Source organism: Tachypleus tridentatus, chromosome 3, assembly GCF_004210375.1.
Source record: "Tachypleus tridentatus isolate NWPU-2018 chromosome 3, ASM421037v1, whole genome shotgun sequence".
NCBI classification, from domain to species: Eukaryota; Metazoa; Arthropoda; class Merostomata; order Xiphosura; family Limulidae; genus Tachypleus; species Tachypleus tridentatus.
Window position 1 is genome coordinate 59953048 of NC_134827.1, and position 21057 is coordinate 59974104.

Genomic DNA, 21057 nt, shown 5'->3' on the forward strand with positions numbered 1-21057 from the left:
TAATGTAACACTATCTAACCAATTCAATGAATACAAAATACCTAAAGTTGCCCGGGCGTGACAGAGTGGGTCAGATTGGATCCTCAATTCCGAGGGGAGTGTGATTTTTACTTTTCAAATTGGCGACTAGTGGTTAAACTATTCACCAGTTATAAGCAGACACAAACACAGACTTTTGTCAAAAGTGTTTGAAACAAAGGATTAAGTGGTTTATTTTAAACAATTTTGTATAAAGAAATCAACAAATCATGTGATAAACAAAGTGTGTGTGTATCATCAGAATAGCACCTTGACATTGCTTGATGTCCAATATATCGTCTAATGTTTTGTTTGTTTGTTTTTGAATTTCGCACAAAGCTACTCGAGGGCTATCTGCGCAAGCCGTCCCTAATTTAGCAGTGTAAGACTAGAGGGAAGGCAGCTAGTCATCACCACCCACCGCCAACTCTTGGGCTACTCTTTTACCAACGAATAGTGGGATGGACCGTCACATTATAACGCCCCCACGGCTGAAATGGCGAGCATGTTTGGCGCGACCGGGATGCGAACTCGCGACTCTCAGATTACGAGTCGCACGCCTTAACGCACTTGGCCATGCCGGGCCCGTCTAATGTCACCACCACCTTCCTACAATACGGTAAGAAAGGGATTTATAACTTATAACATGCACTTTGTATTAAATAGAATTCAAAATAAAAAAATATGGACAGTAATAGAATACCATGATCATCTGGAAAGTGACCTTAGATATGATATTTTTGCAGAATGTACGGACACAAATGTCAGTGACAACAGCCGTTCATATGCTCCAAGGAACAATATGAAGCATTATATATCAAACATATATAAACTGATAGGCTATATCCAGACATGGAGACACGACCATTAACGATACGGCGAGGATCGATAGTCGTTTCGATATGATGTACTTAACCTCAGTATACATGTACTGTTTACTTGTATATGTTACATGTTCGCAACGTAACGAAGAAAGCAAATTTATATTATTTCGAAAAATAGGATAATATTAGGGGTCGCTGTTAAGAAAGCTATGAACAAAGAATATTTAATGATTTCATTAAGAAATATTGTTGACTTATTTGTTGATATACAATATACGCATCTTATTTGAATGATAAAGAAACACCTTCATGTGACTTCGAAAGTGAAACTGAGAGCGAAACTTGTTTTTGCAATTTTTGATACGCAACTTGTAGAAAATTACGAAATATATAATTTTTCTCAATATGTTCCTTTTCACAGTGAAAAACATTATTACAGCGCAGTTACTTTTTAAATTAACATCTGAATAGTTGTTTGGTTTAAGGGCAAATTCCATTGATGTCTATATACAGATAGATGTGTGCTCTAAGCCTTACACATTTTTGTGTAAAATAAATAGAATTTCGAACTTGCTATATGTTATCACTGAAACACGTGACAACATTCTTATTAAAACGCCCGGCTCGACATGGCCAGGTGGTTAAGGCACTCGACTCGTAATTGCGGGTTTGAATCCCCATTATACCAAATATGCTCGCCCTTTCAGCCGTGTGGGCGTTATATAGTTAGGGCCAATCCAATTATTCATTGATAAAAGAGTAGCCCAAGAGTTGACGGTGGGTGGTGATGAATAGCTGCCTTCCCTCTGGCGCAGATAGTCCTCATGTAGCTTTGCGCGAAATTGAAAACAAACCAATTTAAACGCCCTATTACATTCATAGAAACGATGTGATACAATATTATATGCTCTAAAGCATTTTGGCAAGTGAAACATTAACATAATTTTTTTTTTTTGGTGACCATAATGGTAAAATATTTTCGGACAGTAAGACTTTACCAATGCCTAACACAAAATAAAAAATAAATTATTCAGTTAATTAATATCTAATTGAATTCTGTAAAACGTTTTAAGATATGACAAAATAAGGTCTAAAACTACAGCAGTTTCGTATTTCACAACCAATATATATGTGTATAAACAACTCGAGTTGGGATTCGAAGTATTAGAAAAAATAATAATAAAAAAGTCTATCTTATCATATAAAATACTTCTTGAGTTTTTCATCAGTGTAGCTCAGAAGAAAACTAACATTTATAGATAGTTTTCTGTAAATATTTTGAAGTAAAAACAGTGCAGTATTTAATAAAATAAAATGTTAAAATATGTTAATTAAATTAATATTTAATGAAATAAAAACGTATTAATTTAAGTACATTGTACTCGTAGAAAAAATATGCCACTTTCTCCCTTCCCTTCACTGTTGATTGCCGTGCAGCTGTAGCGCCCTCTATTGGAACGGCTTACTTCTTTCACGACTAATGTATAATTGTGAACTACAACTTTCATTGAGTTATTGGTTTGAAGCTCCTTTCCTTCAAACATCCAGGAAATCCTTACACGATCAGGATTGGACTGAACTAGACATTCAAAGTAAACGTGAGATCCTTCCCTCACTGATCCAGATTTTCTATTTCCAGAAAACCATAGACTTGCTAATGGAGCATCTGTATGGATAAAATAAGGAAATTTAAGGATAATCAATGGATCAAAGGATCCATCTTGGTGATAATTCATTAAGGTAAGTGAAACAAAAACTAATTTAAACAGCATAAGAACCAGCATTGCTTAACAACTTAAACATTGACGTAAATTCGAATTTCAGCGTCAATCAAACATAAAAAATACTTAATACGACTTCGCTATCGTGGATGTTATGTCGATACTCGATTAAATGATAAATGTTTACGTCACACACTTTCCAGAAAGTTAATAAATTCCCACAAAATGATTGGACAACGCTCAGCTTACCATGTGATTTTTGTTGAAGATATTAGCATTAAAAATGATCAGATGAAATACATACTTATATTTACATTTTGTAACAATACAGAAGAACATGTCTGATCCAATCACATAAAACATGTTATGAAGAAAGATTATTTTCGACGTGTTGTTTTTTGTTATCAGTACTTTGTGGTTTATCTAATATAAATTCTAACTTCCTAGTGATAGGTGAGAAAGGCGTGATTTCTATGGCACTTTAATTTTAATGTATTTATATTAGAATAACTTACTAGAATATTTTTAGTCACATATGTTTATAAGAGAAACACGATTTGATAGTACGTAAGACGCACATTTATTAAATGATATATTTCAAGAACAAGTATTTTGCACGAAGACAGAAATAGTTATTTTAAATCGTCAGTTTAAGTTTTGTGAATCAGTTTTGATTCTTAAGTTCTACAATGTTAACTTTTTTCTTTCTGAACATGCGCAAATAATAGAAGTATTTGACACTGCAGAAAACCTCAACATGGATCGGTTTACGACGGACTTACGTTTCTTTATCAATTCAACAGTTCCACATATGAACACCGTGGTAACAAAATTTCCGGAAAGTTGATTTTACATTCACTGATATTACACCGTTTGGATTAAACTTTATAATTTTTGATGCACAAAAACAATAAAATATGAAAGTTTCGTCTCAGGTATTCGAATTAATTTACAGTGAAGAAGAAAGATAATTTCTCAAGTTGAAAATTTTCGACATGTTCTGATTATTCAGTAAGATTTCAGTTAAAACAAGGAACTGTTCAATCTTCTCGAAGTGAAACTAGAACGCCTAACGTAGGTTACACGTTTGTTGTCCTGTAGTAGGAACAGCAAATAGGTTGCTACTTACATTGAATATAGGAACATGTATTTTATTATGTAGTGTTAAAAGACAAATACTTCCTACATTAAACAGAAAAGAAATGAGTTTGAGGTTGTTTCTGCTGAGGAATTGATAATTTAGTTCAGTTTATGGCCACTAGAGTTTATTGAGTGACATATATATATAACAAATTTTAAGTAATAAATATGAATGCTTACAATGAATGTTTAGTCTCCGCTCTTGTCTCAATGCAGTCCCAGACATTAATTTATTTTCAGCAACACAGGCTAAGATTTGTTTATCATCTTCAACAGTTGGTGTAAATATGAGAGTGCTGATGGTTGAGTTACCATGACTGGACACTGTAGTCCTAGCTGTTCTGAGCTCCTTGAACCTTTTCCACCAGGTAATAACAGCCGGTGGTCGTGACCCGACACTGTGACAGTTTACCTTGGTTGGAGTCCCCGCTGATAATGGATGTTGACCTCCTTCCATTTCGAGTAGTAAAGGCCTGACTGAGAATTACAAATATTTCTTAAAGTTAACGAAACTATATAAAGTGTTCTTTAGAGCAAAAAGTGGTAAAAATGTTATGTCATGGTTCTAATTAATTTTTTTGGTTCTGAAATTCTCGCAAAGCTACACGAGAATTATCTGTGGTAGCCGTCCCTAAATTAGCAGTGTAAGACTAGAGGGAAGGCAACTAGTCATCATCACCCACCGCCAACTCTTGAGCTATTCTCCTACCGACGAATAGTAGGATTGAAAGTCATATTATAAGAGAAGCCCTCAAATTACAAGTCAAATGCCCTAACAAACTGGTCGTGTAAGGTCCAATATGCTTTATAAAAATAACATTTCTTCCTTTAAATTATCAAACAAAATGCTTTTTCTGTTCCCCCCCCCCCCAGTGGGATATCTACAGACTTATATCTCTAGAAATTGAATCGGGTTTTGATACTTATGGTGGGGAGAGCACAAATAGCCCTTTGTGTAGAGTTAAGCATGCTTAATAACAAACAAACGCATATATTGTTGTTTAATGTTTCATTTATGTGTTATGAGCTAAACGTTCGCAGAATACACACCCACAAAAATATTCCATATAAATTTATTTTTAAACAGTTGATTTATCAAGGTATCTATATATCTATGTATCTATATATATATATACACAACAGCTTAAAACATTTAAATGTAATGTTTGTTCTTGGCTAAAATTTGGATGTTTAATAGTATACTTTAATGATACAATTATTATAAATTAAATTACGTGAAAACTGATGTATTTTTCAAGTTGGGGTTATTTTATTTGTTTCTGTTTATCTGATCTTTAATAAATAACATAAACGTGTATAAAATTCCATAAATAATTAACAAAGTGTTTTATTAGTATTATTAGCACCACAACTTCCTAATACTTATCTCAAAAGTAGGTTTTGCGTAAAATATTTAGATATGGAATCATACGAAAGATGTATTTTTTAATGTTTGCGGTACACCAGCTAAAAGAATAAAATACCTGTAATACCATAATATGAACATTTTAAAATAACATATGAGTAGCATTTAAATTTTACTTAAAATTCATATTTGATGATACGACTTATGAATGAGCTGTTGAAATGTTTGTATGGTCAACTCTTAAAATACAACAATAAGACATTTAAATAACATTTATGTCAATGAATATGGTACTTACAGTTCATATCCAATGTTACTGTTGATGAAATGGAAGTAGAAAGGTTGCTATTCGAGGCACAGCACGTGAAATCTGCCATTAGATCATTTCTACGGAGTCTAGGAATTACCAGTTCATTGACAGTAAAACCATCATTTCTCAGGCTGTAGCTATCGTCCAATAACACGGATTCTCTCCACCAAGTAACAGAAGGCATTGGACTACCTGTAAGAAAAAAAATCACAGTTAGTTCGTAAAATGAGTAAATAAAAAACATCCCACTTTCAGAGATATATTGAACTTTATATTACGTTTTTAGATATGTTTTTACCGAGTATTTCCTTAAATAATGTTTGTTTAATCTTATCAAATTTAGAATGAGCTCAACCAGGATTGCATGGGTGTGAAACATGACTATCCGTGGACATTAGTGTAACTAGTCCACGATCAAGTCATAAATAAATTAATGGTTTATAACTAGATTTTGAGAAAATATATTGTGTGTGACTTGACTAAGAAAATCTCAATGTAAAGATCTATTTCACGCTCTAAAACACACAATTTAATAACATGTTAAGTAATTAAAGTAAGTTTTAGTTTTAATATGTTTTTCTGTGGGACTTGGTGACGTGTTATATTTTAATGTCACGGTGGATTGCTAACTATATTAACCAACTGTGTATGTGTTTTCTTACAGCAAAGCCACAAAGGGCTATCTGCTCAGCCCACCGAGGGGAATCGAACCCCTGATTTTGGCGTTGTAAATCCGGAGACATACCGCTGTACTAGCGGGGGGCTAACCAACTGTGACCCGCAAAGTTCACCACCACCAACAAAAGGCAACATATGAGAATACTTTAAAGGTTTAGTTCTGTCCAACCAGTCAAAATACAAGGGAGAGGGATATCTTTTTTTTTTTGTGATATATGAGATATACAGATAATGCAGACTGTAATTAGTTACATACTTCTACAGTCGGAGTTGCTAATGCTTTACTTGGTCTATCTGTTGGAAATCACACCTTTGAACAAAACTAAAACTAACGGATGACTCATCTTACAAAGATATTACGTCTCACCATTCTTATGTAAAAGCAATATAATGCATTTTACAAAGAAAAAAATTATATCACAGAAGGACATATACGAAACTATTAGCTCATGGTAAGGGTTTTTCTCAGGGATTAGTTCAAAAATATATTAATTATTTAATAACTTTTTATATATTAAAACAAATTAAGTAAGCAATGTTGTTCAAACAAGAAAGAACAACCATAGATAAATACAATATACCGTATAAAGTACTCTAACTACAGCTTAAATATGCTATCACTGAGCAACACTAAATTTATAGGGATATATGTTTCGACAATGGCTTGTGTTTTCGAGTCCAGCTACTGATTTTAAATTCTGTTGAGTGCATCGACAAGATATTGTCAAGCCGACTTTGGTTTCTCTTAGAGTAAAATCAACCATTACTAAGCTAGTAACCTGTAGCTTTGTGATATTATACATTATATAAATCAGTATAAACCACACAAAACGTTTACCTACCACATTAAAAAATCAGTATTAAACAATCAAAATGTTTACCTACCACATTAAAAAATCAGTATTAAACAATCAAAATGTTTACCTACCACGTTAAAAAATCAGTATTAAACAATCAAAATGTTTACCTACCACGTTAAAAAATCAGTATTAAACAATCAAAATGTTTACCTACCACATTAAAAAATCAGTATTAAACAATCGAAATGTTTACTTACCACGTTAAAAAATCAGTACTAAACAATCAAAATGTTTACCAACCACGTTAAAAAACCAGTATTAAACAATCAAAATGTTTACCTATCACATTAAAAAATCAGTATTAAACAATCAAAATGTTTACCTACCACGTTAAAAAATCAGTATTAAACAATCAAAATGTTTACCTACCACGTTAAAAATCAGTATTAAACAATCAAAATGTTTACCTTCTACATTAAAAAATCAGTATTAAACAATCAAAATGTTTACCTCCTTTTACTTCACACATCAAAAACAAAGGCTCTCCTTCGTTGTATGGACCAATCAAACTCTTTAGAGGTTGTCTCCTATGATCCTTTATAATAAGTTTTGACGGGGGAACTAGAATCAAACATTTCACTTGTGAATTGTGTGTTGACCAATCTGTATTTGTGGTGTTACAATAAAGAATATGCTGTGCACGTAAAAGGGCTTGAATTAAAATTCTATATTTATTTCATTTCATTTTAATATAATAACTTAATATTTTTTTAATGAATGAGTAGTATACTCTAAAAAATATATAACGTTTATTAAAGAACAACACCTCTTATGGGGTCAACGTAGACTAGTGGTTAGGAATGCTGAGCTGTGAATCCACTGTTCGCATCTCGTTACCTGAAGTTCACTATTTTATTAAGTAAACATTCCCTCTAGTCAATTAACTTAAAGTTAGGGACAATAAGTTGCATGTAGTCGTTCTGCACTTTTTCCTGCATATTTGAAACAAACAAACAAATTTGACATTAAAGGCGGCCCGGCATGGCCAAACGTATTAAGACGTTCCACTCGTAATCCGAGGGTCGCGGGTTCGAATCCCGGTCGCACCAAACATGCTCGCTCTCCCAGCCGTGGAAGCATTATAATTTGATGGTCAATCCCACTATTCGTTGGTAAAAGAGTAGCCCAAGAGTTGGCGGTTGGTGGTGATGACTAGTTGCCTTTCCTCTAGTCTTACACTGCTAAATTAGGGACGGCTAGCACAGATAGCCCTCGAGTAGCTTTGTGCGAAATTAAAAAAAACAACAAACACACATTAAAGGCACCCAAAAACAAAGACAGTTTTCAGTCAAAGTGCCAACCATACTAATGATTACTAAATGTTAAGTCACGTTTTTTTTAAAGTCATAATTTGAACATTTACCATCTGTTGTTAAATAAAGCGGTGTTGTAAAATCAGTTACGTATTGAAGCTGTTGTTCAGGAGTAAAAAATGCATATCTTACTAATTTCATGCAAATAAGCGTACGCAAGTGTATTATGCATTGTTGACAAAAATATGTAGATATGTAAATAACTTAAAAGTATTTAAAACAGGGAAGAAACACTCAACGAAAATATGAAGACATGAAAATAAATTAAAAAGCTGTAACAGAGGGAAGGAAGTATTTGTTTGTTTGTTTGTTTTGAATTTCGCGCAAAGCTACTCGAGGGCTATCTGTGCTAGCCGTCCCTAATTTAGCAGTGTAAGACTGGAGGGAAGGCAGCTAGTCATCACCACCCACCGCCAACTCTTTTACCAACGAATAGTGGGATTGACCGTCATATTATAACGCCCCCACGGCTTAAAGGCAGCATGTTTGATGCGACGGGGATGCGAACCCGCGACCCTCAGATTACAAGTCGCACGTCTTAACACGCTTGGCCGTGACGGTCCCAGAAAGGAAGTGGACAATTGTTTTGTGAAATATATTTTAGCCGAGGTTTTGATTTGTTTCAAAATACACAAACTACCTTAATTTGGTAGAAATCATTACTTCACTATTTCAATAACAGATAAAGTATGATAGGACATCAGAGTTATCTCTGATAATATAACATGAAAATAATAATAACATTTTTGGTTCTTTAGGAAAACATAAACGATTTTTTTTTTATAATAACCTTGGGTTACTGCTTTGCAACCAAATCACTTGTTATTATACACAACCGCTAAGGTATGTTTATATTGTCTCATTACAGTTCACATGAAAGTTAATTACATTTGAAATTTACAGTAATCATTTTGTTCAATATATAACATTTTTTCGAACATTATTACAATACTGTTAAGTTTGGCTTAGTGAAAGTGTTATAAATACGTTAATAAATATGATATGAATTAGCTAATAACAAGTCTTATTTTCATTTGGTTCGTTTCAAGTTGAGCAAAAAGGCACATAATGGTCTATCTTTACTCTGCCCACTACGGGTATCGTAGTGAAAGTGTTGAAAATACGTTAATAAATATGATATGAATTAGCTAATAACAAGTCTTATTTTCATTTGGTTCGTTTCAAGTTGAGCAAAAAGGCACATAATGGTCTATCTTTACTCTGCCCACTACGGGTATCGAAACTCCATTTCTAGGCGTTATTAATGTGTGTTAAATAACACAAGTTAATATAGTTCTCTCATTATTTCAAAGCTTCTTTATTATTTAATGTAAGCACGAAAGATTCTTATTTATAACCCAACTTTCTTTAATGGTTTAAGTATGATAGAAGGGAAAAGATGTCATGTTAAAGTTTTCACACGTTGACCTATTAACAAATTGAAGGATTACATATGTTGAATCGTAAGAAGTTATTCAAATATATCGAAATTAATGTTTGAAAGCAGCTGTTTCAAACTACCTTCATTCACAGAAACGCACGACTTTTTTGAAATGTGATTATTGATTATAAATTAAACACTAATTAAATTAAAATATTTACAAAACCCAGTTATGAAACTTGATGCTGAGTATATCTATCAGAAAGATAGAACATATTTATAAGAAAGATAGAACATAAGGAATCTTGTTAGAAACACCCATCGCCAGCTGTTGGTTACTCTAATCGAATACTAGCATTTGTCTGTCGCTTTTATAATGTTTCCACGGCTCTAATGTAAAAAACGTATTTTTGTATCAACAGGACACAAACCTTTGACCCTCACGTTTATAGTCTAGTACGCTAGCCATTAGGCCACGACGGACAGTGATAAGTTTTATATTGTTACTTAATATTTAATTCAAAAGTCTTAATAAGTTATGTTAATGAAAATATGTTTTTATCACTTTTCATACGTATTGTTTGCTTTTGAATTCCACGCAAAGTTAAATGAGGGCTATCTGGGCTAGTCGTCCCTAATTTAGCAGTGTAATACTAGAGAAAAGGCAGCTATTTAATATCACCCACCGCCAACTCTTGGGCTATTCTTTCACCAAAGAATAGTGGGGTTGATCATCACATTATAACGCCCCCACAACTAAAAGGGCAAGCATGTTTGGTGTGACGGTAATTGAAATCTGCGACCTTCAGATTACGATTCGAGTGCCTTAATCACCTGACCATGCCGGGCCTTTCCATATGTAGATAGTATTACAAAAATCTTGAAATACTTTGTAGTTTCAAATGCTAAAATTGCACGCACTGTGCATGAGACAATTCCCAGCTTTTCTAGTACAACATTACAAACAATGAATAGCATAGGAAGTTAGGTTTTTATCTTTTGCATTTAATACAATGGATAAGCCTAAATTTCTGTCTGTTTGTTTTAGTTTTCTAATAGAAATATCACTTTAGAAAATATTAAACAAGATGTTTTGTATAACATTGAGTAAAATTATAATACAAATGACTAAAAATAAACCTTAAACACTGACCACTGACCAATAACCGTTAAAACGCTGTCCGTGTAGCGAGTTCTGGCTCTGTTGAAATCCACTCTACAACGATATGAACCTTCGTCTTCTTTCGTCACCTGGTCAATTACAAGTGTGGCAGGTCTATTAACTGTTGTCAGATATGCCCTGGTGGCCAACCCATCACTGGACGAATGACGGGCTTGCCACAGGGGGCCTATTCTGCTATCCAGGGTGTAAATTGGAGTTGGTAATTTGTCTTTGTACCACAGGACAAGAGCCGGTTTGTCGTGTGGTAAAGTAGCTGTGATGTTACAGGGAAGTTTCACTTCTTCACCAACCAGACCAGATATAACTGTGAAAAACAAACAATACACATATACACCAAAACATAAACAAACAACTGAAATATATATATATGTAATAAAGCTGTTGAATTTGAACGAGACTACGGTCAATATACAAAGGTTTTTCGCAATTGGTTTTAGCAATTTGAAACTATTAAATGATAATTTTACTGCAAAAATTAAAACGAAAAACCGTACAGTTGCATAATTTTTATACATGCTATTGAGAAACCCCAAAAACCCAAGAACAAGCTTTTAAAAACGTGATGTCAAAAACCACATACGCATATACATATCACTGGTAAATAAGGTACGGTTAGCGTAGATAGACCTCGAGTAGCTTTAAGCGAAAACTAAAAAACAAACATTATGTTTGCTTGTTCTTTGAAACTGTATTTTATTAGAAGATTCAGATAGTGAGATACCCTAAAGAAATATTAACGTGCGTCTATGAATGTTTATATATAGGTGTATATAATATAATATTTAAACTATAATGAAATATATGTTTGTAATATAAATTTCACTATGATATTTGATATTAAAGTTTTAAATTGGCTATGAATAAAAAATAAAAGTAAACCGCCACCTAGTGACACAGAGTTAAATTATTTCGGTCTTAAACGTTAGAAATTTGATTTTGTTGCACATGACTGGCAGAGCACAGATAGCTCTGTGCTTATTTACAGATAGCTCTGTGCTTATTCACAAAGATAAATTCTGATAAACTGGTAAATGTGTTATAGGATTTTCATTTATTTACGATTAGCACGTGTTTTTGGGCCTGGCATGGCCTAGCGCGTTAAGGCCTGCGCTTTGTAATCTGAGGGTTGCGGGTTCGCGCCCGAGTCGCGCCAAACATGCTCGCCCTCCCAGCCGTGGGGGCGTTATAATGTGACGGTCAATCCCACTATTCGTTGGTAAAAGAGTAGCCCAAGAGTTGGCGGTGGGTGGTGATGACTAGCTGCCTTCCCTCTAGTCTTACACTGCTAAATTAGGGACGGCTAGCACAGATAGCCCTCGAGTAGCTTTGTGCGAAATTCAAAAACAAAACAAACAAAACAAGCACGTGTTTTACGGACCGAGAGGGCACATGGGTAATAGAACCACTGATGCACCACACTACGGTTTAAGAAATTATACGAAACTTCCCTTCCTGTGACATCATATTTTTAATTGAACCATTTGTAGTAACTGTTGACATGTCCAGTCCATCATATTAAATCACATTTTACTAACGAAATTCCAGTTGAGACCCAAATCTTGCATGTCTGAATGAAGGCACTAGAAATCTCTTAATGAAAAACATTATTGACCTATTCAAGCCAAGGAGAATTATCATGAGAATTGAACACTTAGGTACTTGATTGTGTTCTTTGAAATTGGATTTATTCTTAGAGAAAGGTTTGTTTCTGTTATTATCAATGAGGATATTATCTATCTTAGTTTCTGATTATTATTGGATTATATTTTACTCTAATCAAACCACAATATCAAAATGTCTTAGAGTTAAAAATTACATCATGAAATATGTCTTAGAATCAGATACATTTAATATCATTAGGTCTTACAAATAAAACCATCTCAATATAAAAATGTCTTAAAACTAAAAATACTCATAATTTTAATAAGACTTATAATTAAAAACAACACAATATGAATATGTCTTACGATTGAAACGTGATAATACTAATGTCTTAAAATAACAAAAAATCACAATATGAATATGTCTTACGATTGAAACATCACAATACCAATACGTTTTAAAATAAAAGTCACAATACGAATATGTCTTACAATTGAAACATCACAATACCAATACGTTTTAAAATAAAAGTCACAATATAAATATGTCTTACGATTGAAACGTGATAATACTAATATGTCTTAAAATAAAAAAAAATCACAATATGAATATGTCTTACGATTGAAACATCACAATACCAATACGTTTTAAAATAAAAAAATCACAATATGAATATGTCTTACGATTGAAACATCACAATACCAATACGTTTTAAAATAAAAAATCACAATATGAATATGTCTTACGATTGAAACATCACAATACCAATACGTTTTAAAATAAAAGAGTCACAATATGAATATGTCTTACGATTGAAACATCACAATACCAATACGTTTTAAAATAAAAGAGTCACAATATGAATATGTCTTACGATTGAAACATCACAATACCAATACGTTTTAAAATAAAAGAGTCACAATATGAATATGTCTTACGATTGAAACATCACAATACCAATACGTTTTAAAATAAAAGAGTCACAATATGAATATGTCTTACGATTGAAACATCACAATACCAATACGTTTTAAAATAAAAGAGTCACAATACGAATATGTCTTACGATTGAAACATCACAATACCAATACGTTTTAAAATAAAAGTCACAATATGAATATGTCTTACGATTGAAACATCACAATACCAATACGTTTTAAAATAAAAGAGTCACAATATGAATATGTCTTACGATTGAAACATCACAATACCAATACGTTTTAAAATAAAAGAGTCACAATATGAATATGTCTTACGATTGAAACATCACAATACCAATACGTTTTAAAATAAAAGAGTCACAATATGAATATGTCTTACGATTGAAACATCACAATACCAATACGTTTTAAAATAAAAGAGTCACAATATGAATATGTCTTACGATTGAAACATCACAATACCAGTATGTTTTAATAAACACATCCACATCATTCAAGTGACAGGTATTCCTTTTTAAAGTAGAAGTTAAATTTAGATAAAAGTGAGCAATTATTATGGTTGTTTCCTACAAAGAAGATGTAAATAAAATGATAAAGATAGATGTGTTAAATGTTTAAAAAGTAAAACTTTTTTCTACAGAGGATTTAGTTCTGTGAGGATATTCAATTATCGATTTGAATGAGCCAAGACTATAAATGTTGAATCATATATTATACTGCTAGCCTGTGATATAAACAGATATAGCAGGAGGGTGGTTGGTAAAAAATAAACTGTGATTCTAGCAAATAAATTTACTCTACTAAGCCTATTAGAGAGGACAAGATTTTCCTTCAACCATAATGTCCCCCTTTTGGAAGAGAGGTAAATTATCGGATTTACAATTCTAGAATTAGGGGTTATCTTTTACTTGGTGGATTCAGAACAAATTTCTCATTAGCACAGCAGTAAATTTACTCAATGTGCTAGCTGTGCTACTTCTACCTAGGTCTCGAAATACGATTTGTGTTATAAGCTTTCTTTTATTGGACAGCTTCGTCTGGCCTGCTTCTTGTTACAGTATTATGTATTCTTCTGAACTGAAATATTGTCTTTTGAAATAATGATCCCATTATAGTCAATGAACTCTTTCTTTTGTGCTAATTTTCTCTGCATCATTGTTTATTTAGTTTGGGTTTGGTGCAAATCTACACAATAGGCTATCTGTGCTGTATTCATCAAGGGAGTTAAAACTCGGGTTTTAGTGTGGCAAGTCTGTAAATTCATTGTTTCATTGTTTATGTATCACCACTAAAAGAGTTAAGGCAATTTGCTATAGAATGTCTTGGGCTATGACTTTGAAACGTAATAAATTAATTTAGTTATAATGCTAACTTAGTGACTATGTGTTAAAATTTGTCCATATTAATCAGATGTAACTTTAACTACTTCTAGTGCTTCTTTGTTTCATTCAAATTTTGAAATTGCATCAAGATGACAACGGTATTTTCAGTATACATTATTAGATCGTAAATGCGACTGTACCAGATGAATGTGAAAAGTTTCCAAAACACTACTTTTAGAGCATCCACTGAAGTTCGTAATATCATTCACTTTTGAAGGAAACATCTTACCATAAGATAAAAAAAAAACACCTGTTGTTTGATATTATATAAATACTGAACTAAACCAAGAAAAATAAATTCTGGATTGATCCTATTTCTCCAGATATTATATCCTGAGCTAAATGTAGCTACAATATCACTAATAAATAAATAGATTAATTTACTTAGTTACTGTATTTGAGTAACCAGTTAAAACACGGACATAAGGTGTGAAGATACTACATAATTTCAGTGAATTTATGCAAATAAAAGTTTTAAAAGTCATCTGTTTATCTATATGAACCAATGACCAATGGTAATTTTCCTGTAAAAGGCTAAGAAACCGAATAAGAAAGGCAGAGATAGATTTAAAACTTTTCGTTACAATGTGATAATCCTGGCTAATAGACCTGATCTTCTATAACTTAAGTTTTGTAATATTTAGAATTTAGATGTATTACTAAACTTGAGATTTCTATAAGTCAATTTTTTTCAATTTTAAGTCAGAAGCTTACATTATATCAAGTCATCCCTTAAGTAATGTCCGATTTTAGGTTCAGAAAAAGATAAAGGATTTCAAACACTTTTAATGTTAGTTAATGAATAACGAGTGTTCCATTATTATTAATTACTTTCTGCCAACGATTCACAAGCTTTTGAATGCCACTTCTATAAAATTCTTGGGGTGTGGAGGAAAAGAATGTGGAGAGGGTAGTTTTGACATCTTCATGTGTTCCAAGCTCTTTTCTATCAAGATAGTTTTGTAAACTTTCGAACAGATGATAATCAGATGGAGTAGAGTCTGGAGAATAAGGAGGATGTGGCAGTTTTTCCCAGTCTAGCTCTTCAATCTTTACAGATGTGATCCTTGCTGTATGGAGCCGTGTATTATCCTGGTGTAACACAACATCTTTATGATTGATCAAAGCAGGCCTCTTTTGTTTCAGTGCAACATTTAAGCGCTCTTATTGTTGACAATAGAAGTTTGATGTATTTGTTACATTGAATGGCAGCAACTCAAAGTGGATCACACCAACAATATCCCACCAAACACTTAAGACTTTCCTAGGATGGAGGTCCATTTTGGGCTGTGCTTTAGCCAGTTTACCTGCACTGAGTCATTGTCTGCAGCACTTAACATTTTTATAAAATATCTGTTTTTCATCTTCAGTCACTAACCTGTCAAAAACAGGTGAGTGACGTTCACGGGAGTGCACAGACGTGCACAAAGGTTCTCTTCTCTCAAATCATGAGAAACCCATTCTCCAAGTTTTGACACTTTTCCAAACTGTTGCAGATGACGGTGAACTGTTGAATGGGTTGAATTAAGTTTCTGTGCTAGTTCTACAACTGTTACAGAACAATCTTCATCAAGTGCAGCCAGCAGCAAGTCATCATCAAACTCAACAGGACGACCTGAACGTGAGCATCACTTAAGTTGAAGTCACGTGATCTGAGTTTCTGACACAACCTTCGACATTTTCTTTCAACTGGACTCTCTAGTCTTCACATCATAAACACCCTGAATGTTTCGTGTAGTTTTTGCTGCACTATTGCTTTTTTAAAATTTATAAATCATTATATGACTAATGTGCTCCTCAGACATATCCATCTTCATAAGGGTTTATTTGATTAATGGTCTGAAAAAGTGGAGTTGGGTTAGTTTCTTTTATTTGTTTGAATATTTTTATACATGTCTTACTACATGTTTTAGTCATTAAAGTCTTTTATAAAGACAGAATTTATGATGTACTTTCTGTAGTAAACTTTTGGACATAACTTATGAGATGACCTGATAGAAGCATATAGTATATATGTTTCTAGATTGTGAACACCAGATTAAATAATGTAATTTACACACGTTATTAAGTATGCAAACTATTTTAAACACAAAACCGTACATCACGCAAGATTTGGTGAAGAAAGAGACCACGTGAAAATACTGATGTTAGATTTTTATAGATAACTATATTGTCAGTACCTCAAGCCTACGATGACTATTAGCCTGGACACAGCTTTTTTGGTATAATTATATGTCCCTATTATAATGAATTATATAATATACACTTGTGTATGTATTTATACATATATAGTTCTAGTTATTACAATGAATAATTAAATTTGTATAATTATATAAACAGTTTTAAATTTTACATTTTGAGAATCAATATTGTTTATAATGTCATATGTAACAGTACTTTTTATTCAATCATTTCTGGAATGTTTCAAGCATATCACTCATTTTGAACCTATTACCTAAATTAACATTTATTAAGATTGTGTTTTACTTTTGTTATAGGGGGAGCTTTTTATCACACCTTATTTGGTTTTTACACTTTCTCTTTTTGTTTTATTCGATCCACTCTAAGATATTATATTCCAATGAAGTTGTGAAGGCAGCTAGCTTATTTAATGGAAAATATAAAATTAAGAGAACTTCTGTTTGCAGGTTATAGTCTAACAGAATTACCTTTAGAACGTTTATATAGCAACAATGAATTTCAAACATGTTGTTAATAACCTGAACTGATTTAGTTAATCAAGAACTTCGAGTGACATAAATACGTTAAACCTTTATTCGTTCATCCTTTATTTAATAAGTGCTTTTACAATAATACTGACAGGATTAATTACGTCATTTCAACTTAACCCTTTTCCTGTCCTAATACGTAGAGAAGTTAAATTTAAAATTATGAATTATGTCTTATTTTTAACAGAAAACTCTTGACATAAGGCAGGGTAGCCTAGTCCCTTATTAGTCGAACTTATGGAAATGTTTCTCTTTGTAGATGTGTATAGTCTTACGTAATGTATTCAATCCATATAAAGTTTCTGCCATGTCTGTTCTTTATACGCTTCCCTTACTTGTGTTTAGCTTGTCTAGATTAACAATTTTTCAAAATTTCTTTTGTATATTCGGTACAATGGTTTACAACTAAATTCTGTATTATTCTACTTGTAAAATTACCTGGGTATTAAACTCCATTTAGAGATATAGAAATTTAAACCGGTCACTGCATGGTTAAAAGGACTGTTTTACGTTTACGAACAGTGATTGGAAGAGATGAAGCAGAAAATGCTGGGTTGAACGTGAATAATAATTTAATGTGACTGAAGTATGATTCCGTGGATTCATGGTAAGCACCCTGTTACCACAAAATATCACAGCAGAAAGTATTTATATCAATTCACGTAATGTTTTAAGTTATTCAAATTATTATTAAATGTTATTTTTTATGATAATAAGATCATTAATGAAAGTATATAATGTTACAATTACTGAATACGTTAATACGTGATTTTGATAGATAGTTGAGAACTACCGCATTAGATACTTGTGAAAATTTTTTAGAAGAAATATCATTCAGTTAATGTTAAGTCCAGGATTAGGGTTAAGGTTCACATCAAACAAACAAAAATGGATCAACTGCGTAATTTATAAATTAATTATGACTTAACTTTCAGAATAAAAATCAACCAGGTTTATAAGCATTTCTAAATTAACAATACCAGATGAAATTTCTAACATAATACTAAAAAAAAATTTTTTTGAAACTATTGCAAAACGTAAGCTGAACTTAGATTTTCTGGAACAGTGCGACACCTAGACTTATTAATTTAATAAATATATTTCTCAATTTCATTATTCGAGACGGCATTTAAATTTAGATTGGCTTGGTTTATTTTGAATTTCGCACAAAGCTACACGAGGGCTATCTGCACTAATCGTTCCTAATTTAGCAATGTAAGACTAGAGGGAAGGCAGCTAGTCATCATCACCCACCGCCGACTCTTGGAGTAAGTACTCTTACAAACGGCTGAAAGGGCAAGCATGTTTGGTGAGACAGGGATTCAAACCCGCGGCCCTCCGATTACGAGTCGAGTGCTTTAACCACCTGGCCATACTTGGCCAATTAAATTTATAAAACAACTGTAAAATTGTGGAATATAACGAAAACTAAAAACAGTGTCCAAACGACATTTAATAAAAAAAAGTATAATTGTTATAAAAGCAAGTTAGTAAATCAGAACAAAATAATTCATTTACTTGGATAAATATACAAAATAATAATTAATATATTTTAAAATGTATAAATTGTTTGTTTGTTTTTGAATTTCGCACAAAGCTACTCGAGGGCTATCTGTGCTAGCCGTCCCTAATTTAGCAGTGTAAGACTAGAGGGAAGGCAGCTAGTCATCACCACCCACCGCCAACTCTTGGGCTACTCTTTTACCAACGAATAGTGGGATTGACCGTCACATTATACGCCCCCACGGCTGGGAGGGCGAACATGTTTAGCGCGACGCGGGCGCGAACCCGCGACCCTCGGATTACGAGTCGCACGCCTTACGCGCGAAATGTATAAATAATCAGATAGAAAATCTGAAAACTGAAAACATTGAACAAAAATATATTTTTAGATGAAGCAATATTTTGTTTGCAGAGCCTGATTCGAAATTTGCGGGTTGCGAGTTCGGATCACCATCCAAACAAACATGTTCGTCCTTTCAGCCATGGGGACATTATTATGTCACAGTCTATCCCATTATTCGTTACTAAAAGAGTAAAACAGGAGTTGATGGTAGGTAGTGATGATTAGCTAGCTGCCTTCCCTTTAGGTTAAATTAAAGACATTTAGCGCAAATAACCCTCGTGTAGCTTTGAATGAAATTCATCACAATAAATTTTTTTGTTTTTTCAATTATAATTTACGTGACAAAAAAAAAAAAAAAAAGCGAATTTAGCTCGTGATTAAAATTTGTCATTTCACCGAATAGGCTTAAAATGAAACATTTTATATTAGATTTTGACTATTTTCTGCAGAGTTGTTCTGCACAAACAACCTGTCAAAATACAATGAATGTTTTAGCATCATAAAAGTCAAGTAAGCAACGTTCCTTTTGTAGCTTTGGGTTATTACAACATTGGAAAAAAACTGTTATTACTGGCAGAACAGAATGTTTGACCATATAAAGTTGAAGTACAAATGAAAATATCATTATAATAAAACCATATAAAGGAAACATCGTAATTATATTAAATAACGTATAAAAATCTTAATAAATCTGGAAATTAGATAAAGATTCATTTGAAACTAGATAAAGTAAGTTAGAGAGATATTAACTAAAATTAGGGAACTCACATTTATTATCTATAAATGAATATTCTAGAATAAAGCTAACCACATGGCTGCTCTATTGAAACATTAGAGTCTGAGGTCAGTTATACAATCATGAACTTGAGGTATTTATGATAAAGGTTTTGAAACGCTAATTAAAAGTTATCGTGCTGACAAAGATAGGTTTAATTTTCTCATGAAATAAAAAAATATTTAACATTAAAGTACATTGTGCTAGTTTTGATATGAACTTTTTGTTTCTGTTGTTGTTTACATAAACTACCTTTGGATGAAACCGTACATTCATGTTATGAACTTTTGTACGAAAATGACAGTGTTTAAAAGATATTTCCCAAGTTTGTGTTTATGAGAATTATGAATTTTGCCACCAAATATTATTTGATAATAGTAAATATACAATCAAGTTGTTGGTATTGTTTCTCTCACCTTATAATGTGTTATTGGGTCACCACGAAAATTAGTTAGAAGAATACATATGTGTGTAGATGATATATTTATTACTCTTAGAATGGCTGAAAATATTTTAAAAATATCTTAAGAATAGAAGCACATCAACAAAACAACAGTTTATATGTTTTTATTCATAATAAACACAACTTGAATGAGAAATCATGAGAAGAATTTTAACGATTTCTTTTAACTTTGGCAATTTTTAAGAAAAATCAGATCACAATGACAGCTTACCAGTAATTATGAGCTCTTTTACTAAGGACTTGTTTTTGGTTTATTTGCTCGAATTTATGTACAAAGCTACACAATGGACTATCTGTGCTCTGTCCACCACAGGTATCGAACCTCGGTTTCTAGCATCATAAGTTTGTACACACACCACTGTGCCACTTGTGGTATTTTACTAATGAATACCTTTCCAATAGGCTTATAAATAATGTTATTCTATTGTAGAGAAACTATAAGAGTCTTCCTGCACAGACTAATTAGAATGATGCTAAACAAAAAAATGTATTCAACCCTGCAATAAACAGATGAGCCAGTTATTC

The 21057-nt window shown here is 32.5% G+C and overlaps 1 protein-coding gene across 1 annotated transcript in view; it reads right to left on the reverse strand.

Moving 5' to 3' along the window:
* Nucleotides 1-21057, reverse strand: part of LOC143246081 (neural cell adhesion molecule 1-like) — a 182746-nt gene that overhangs the window by 147835 nt on the left and 13854 nt on the right. The window contains exons 2-6 of the mRNA XM_076492297.1: nt 10772-11098; nt 7368-7478; nt 5368-5571; nt 3884-4180; nt 2218-2508 (exon numbers count right to left, since the gene is read on the reverse strand). Coding sequence (XP_076348412.1) covers nt 2218-2508; nt 3884-4180; nt 5368-5571; nt 7368-7478; nt 10772-11098 — 1230 coding nt within the window. The remainder of the gene's footprint in view (nt 1-2217; nt 2509-3883; nt 4181-5367; nt 5572-7367; nt 7479-10771; nt 11099-21057) is intronic.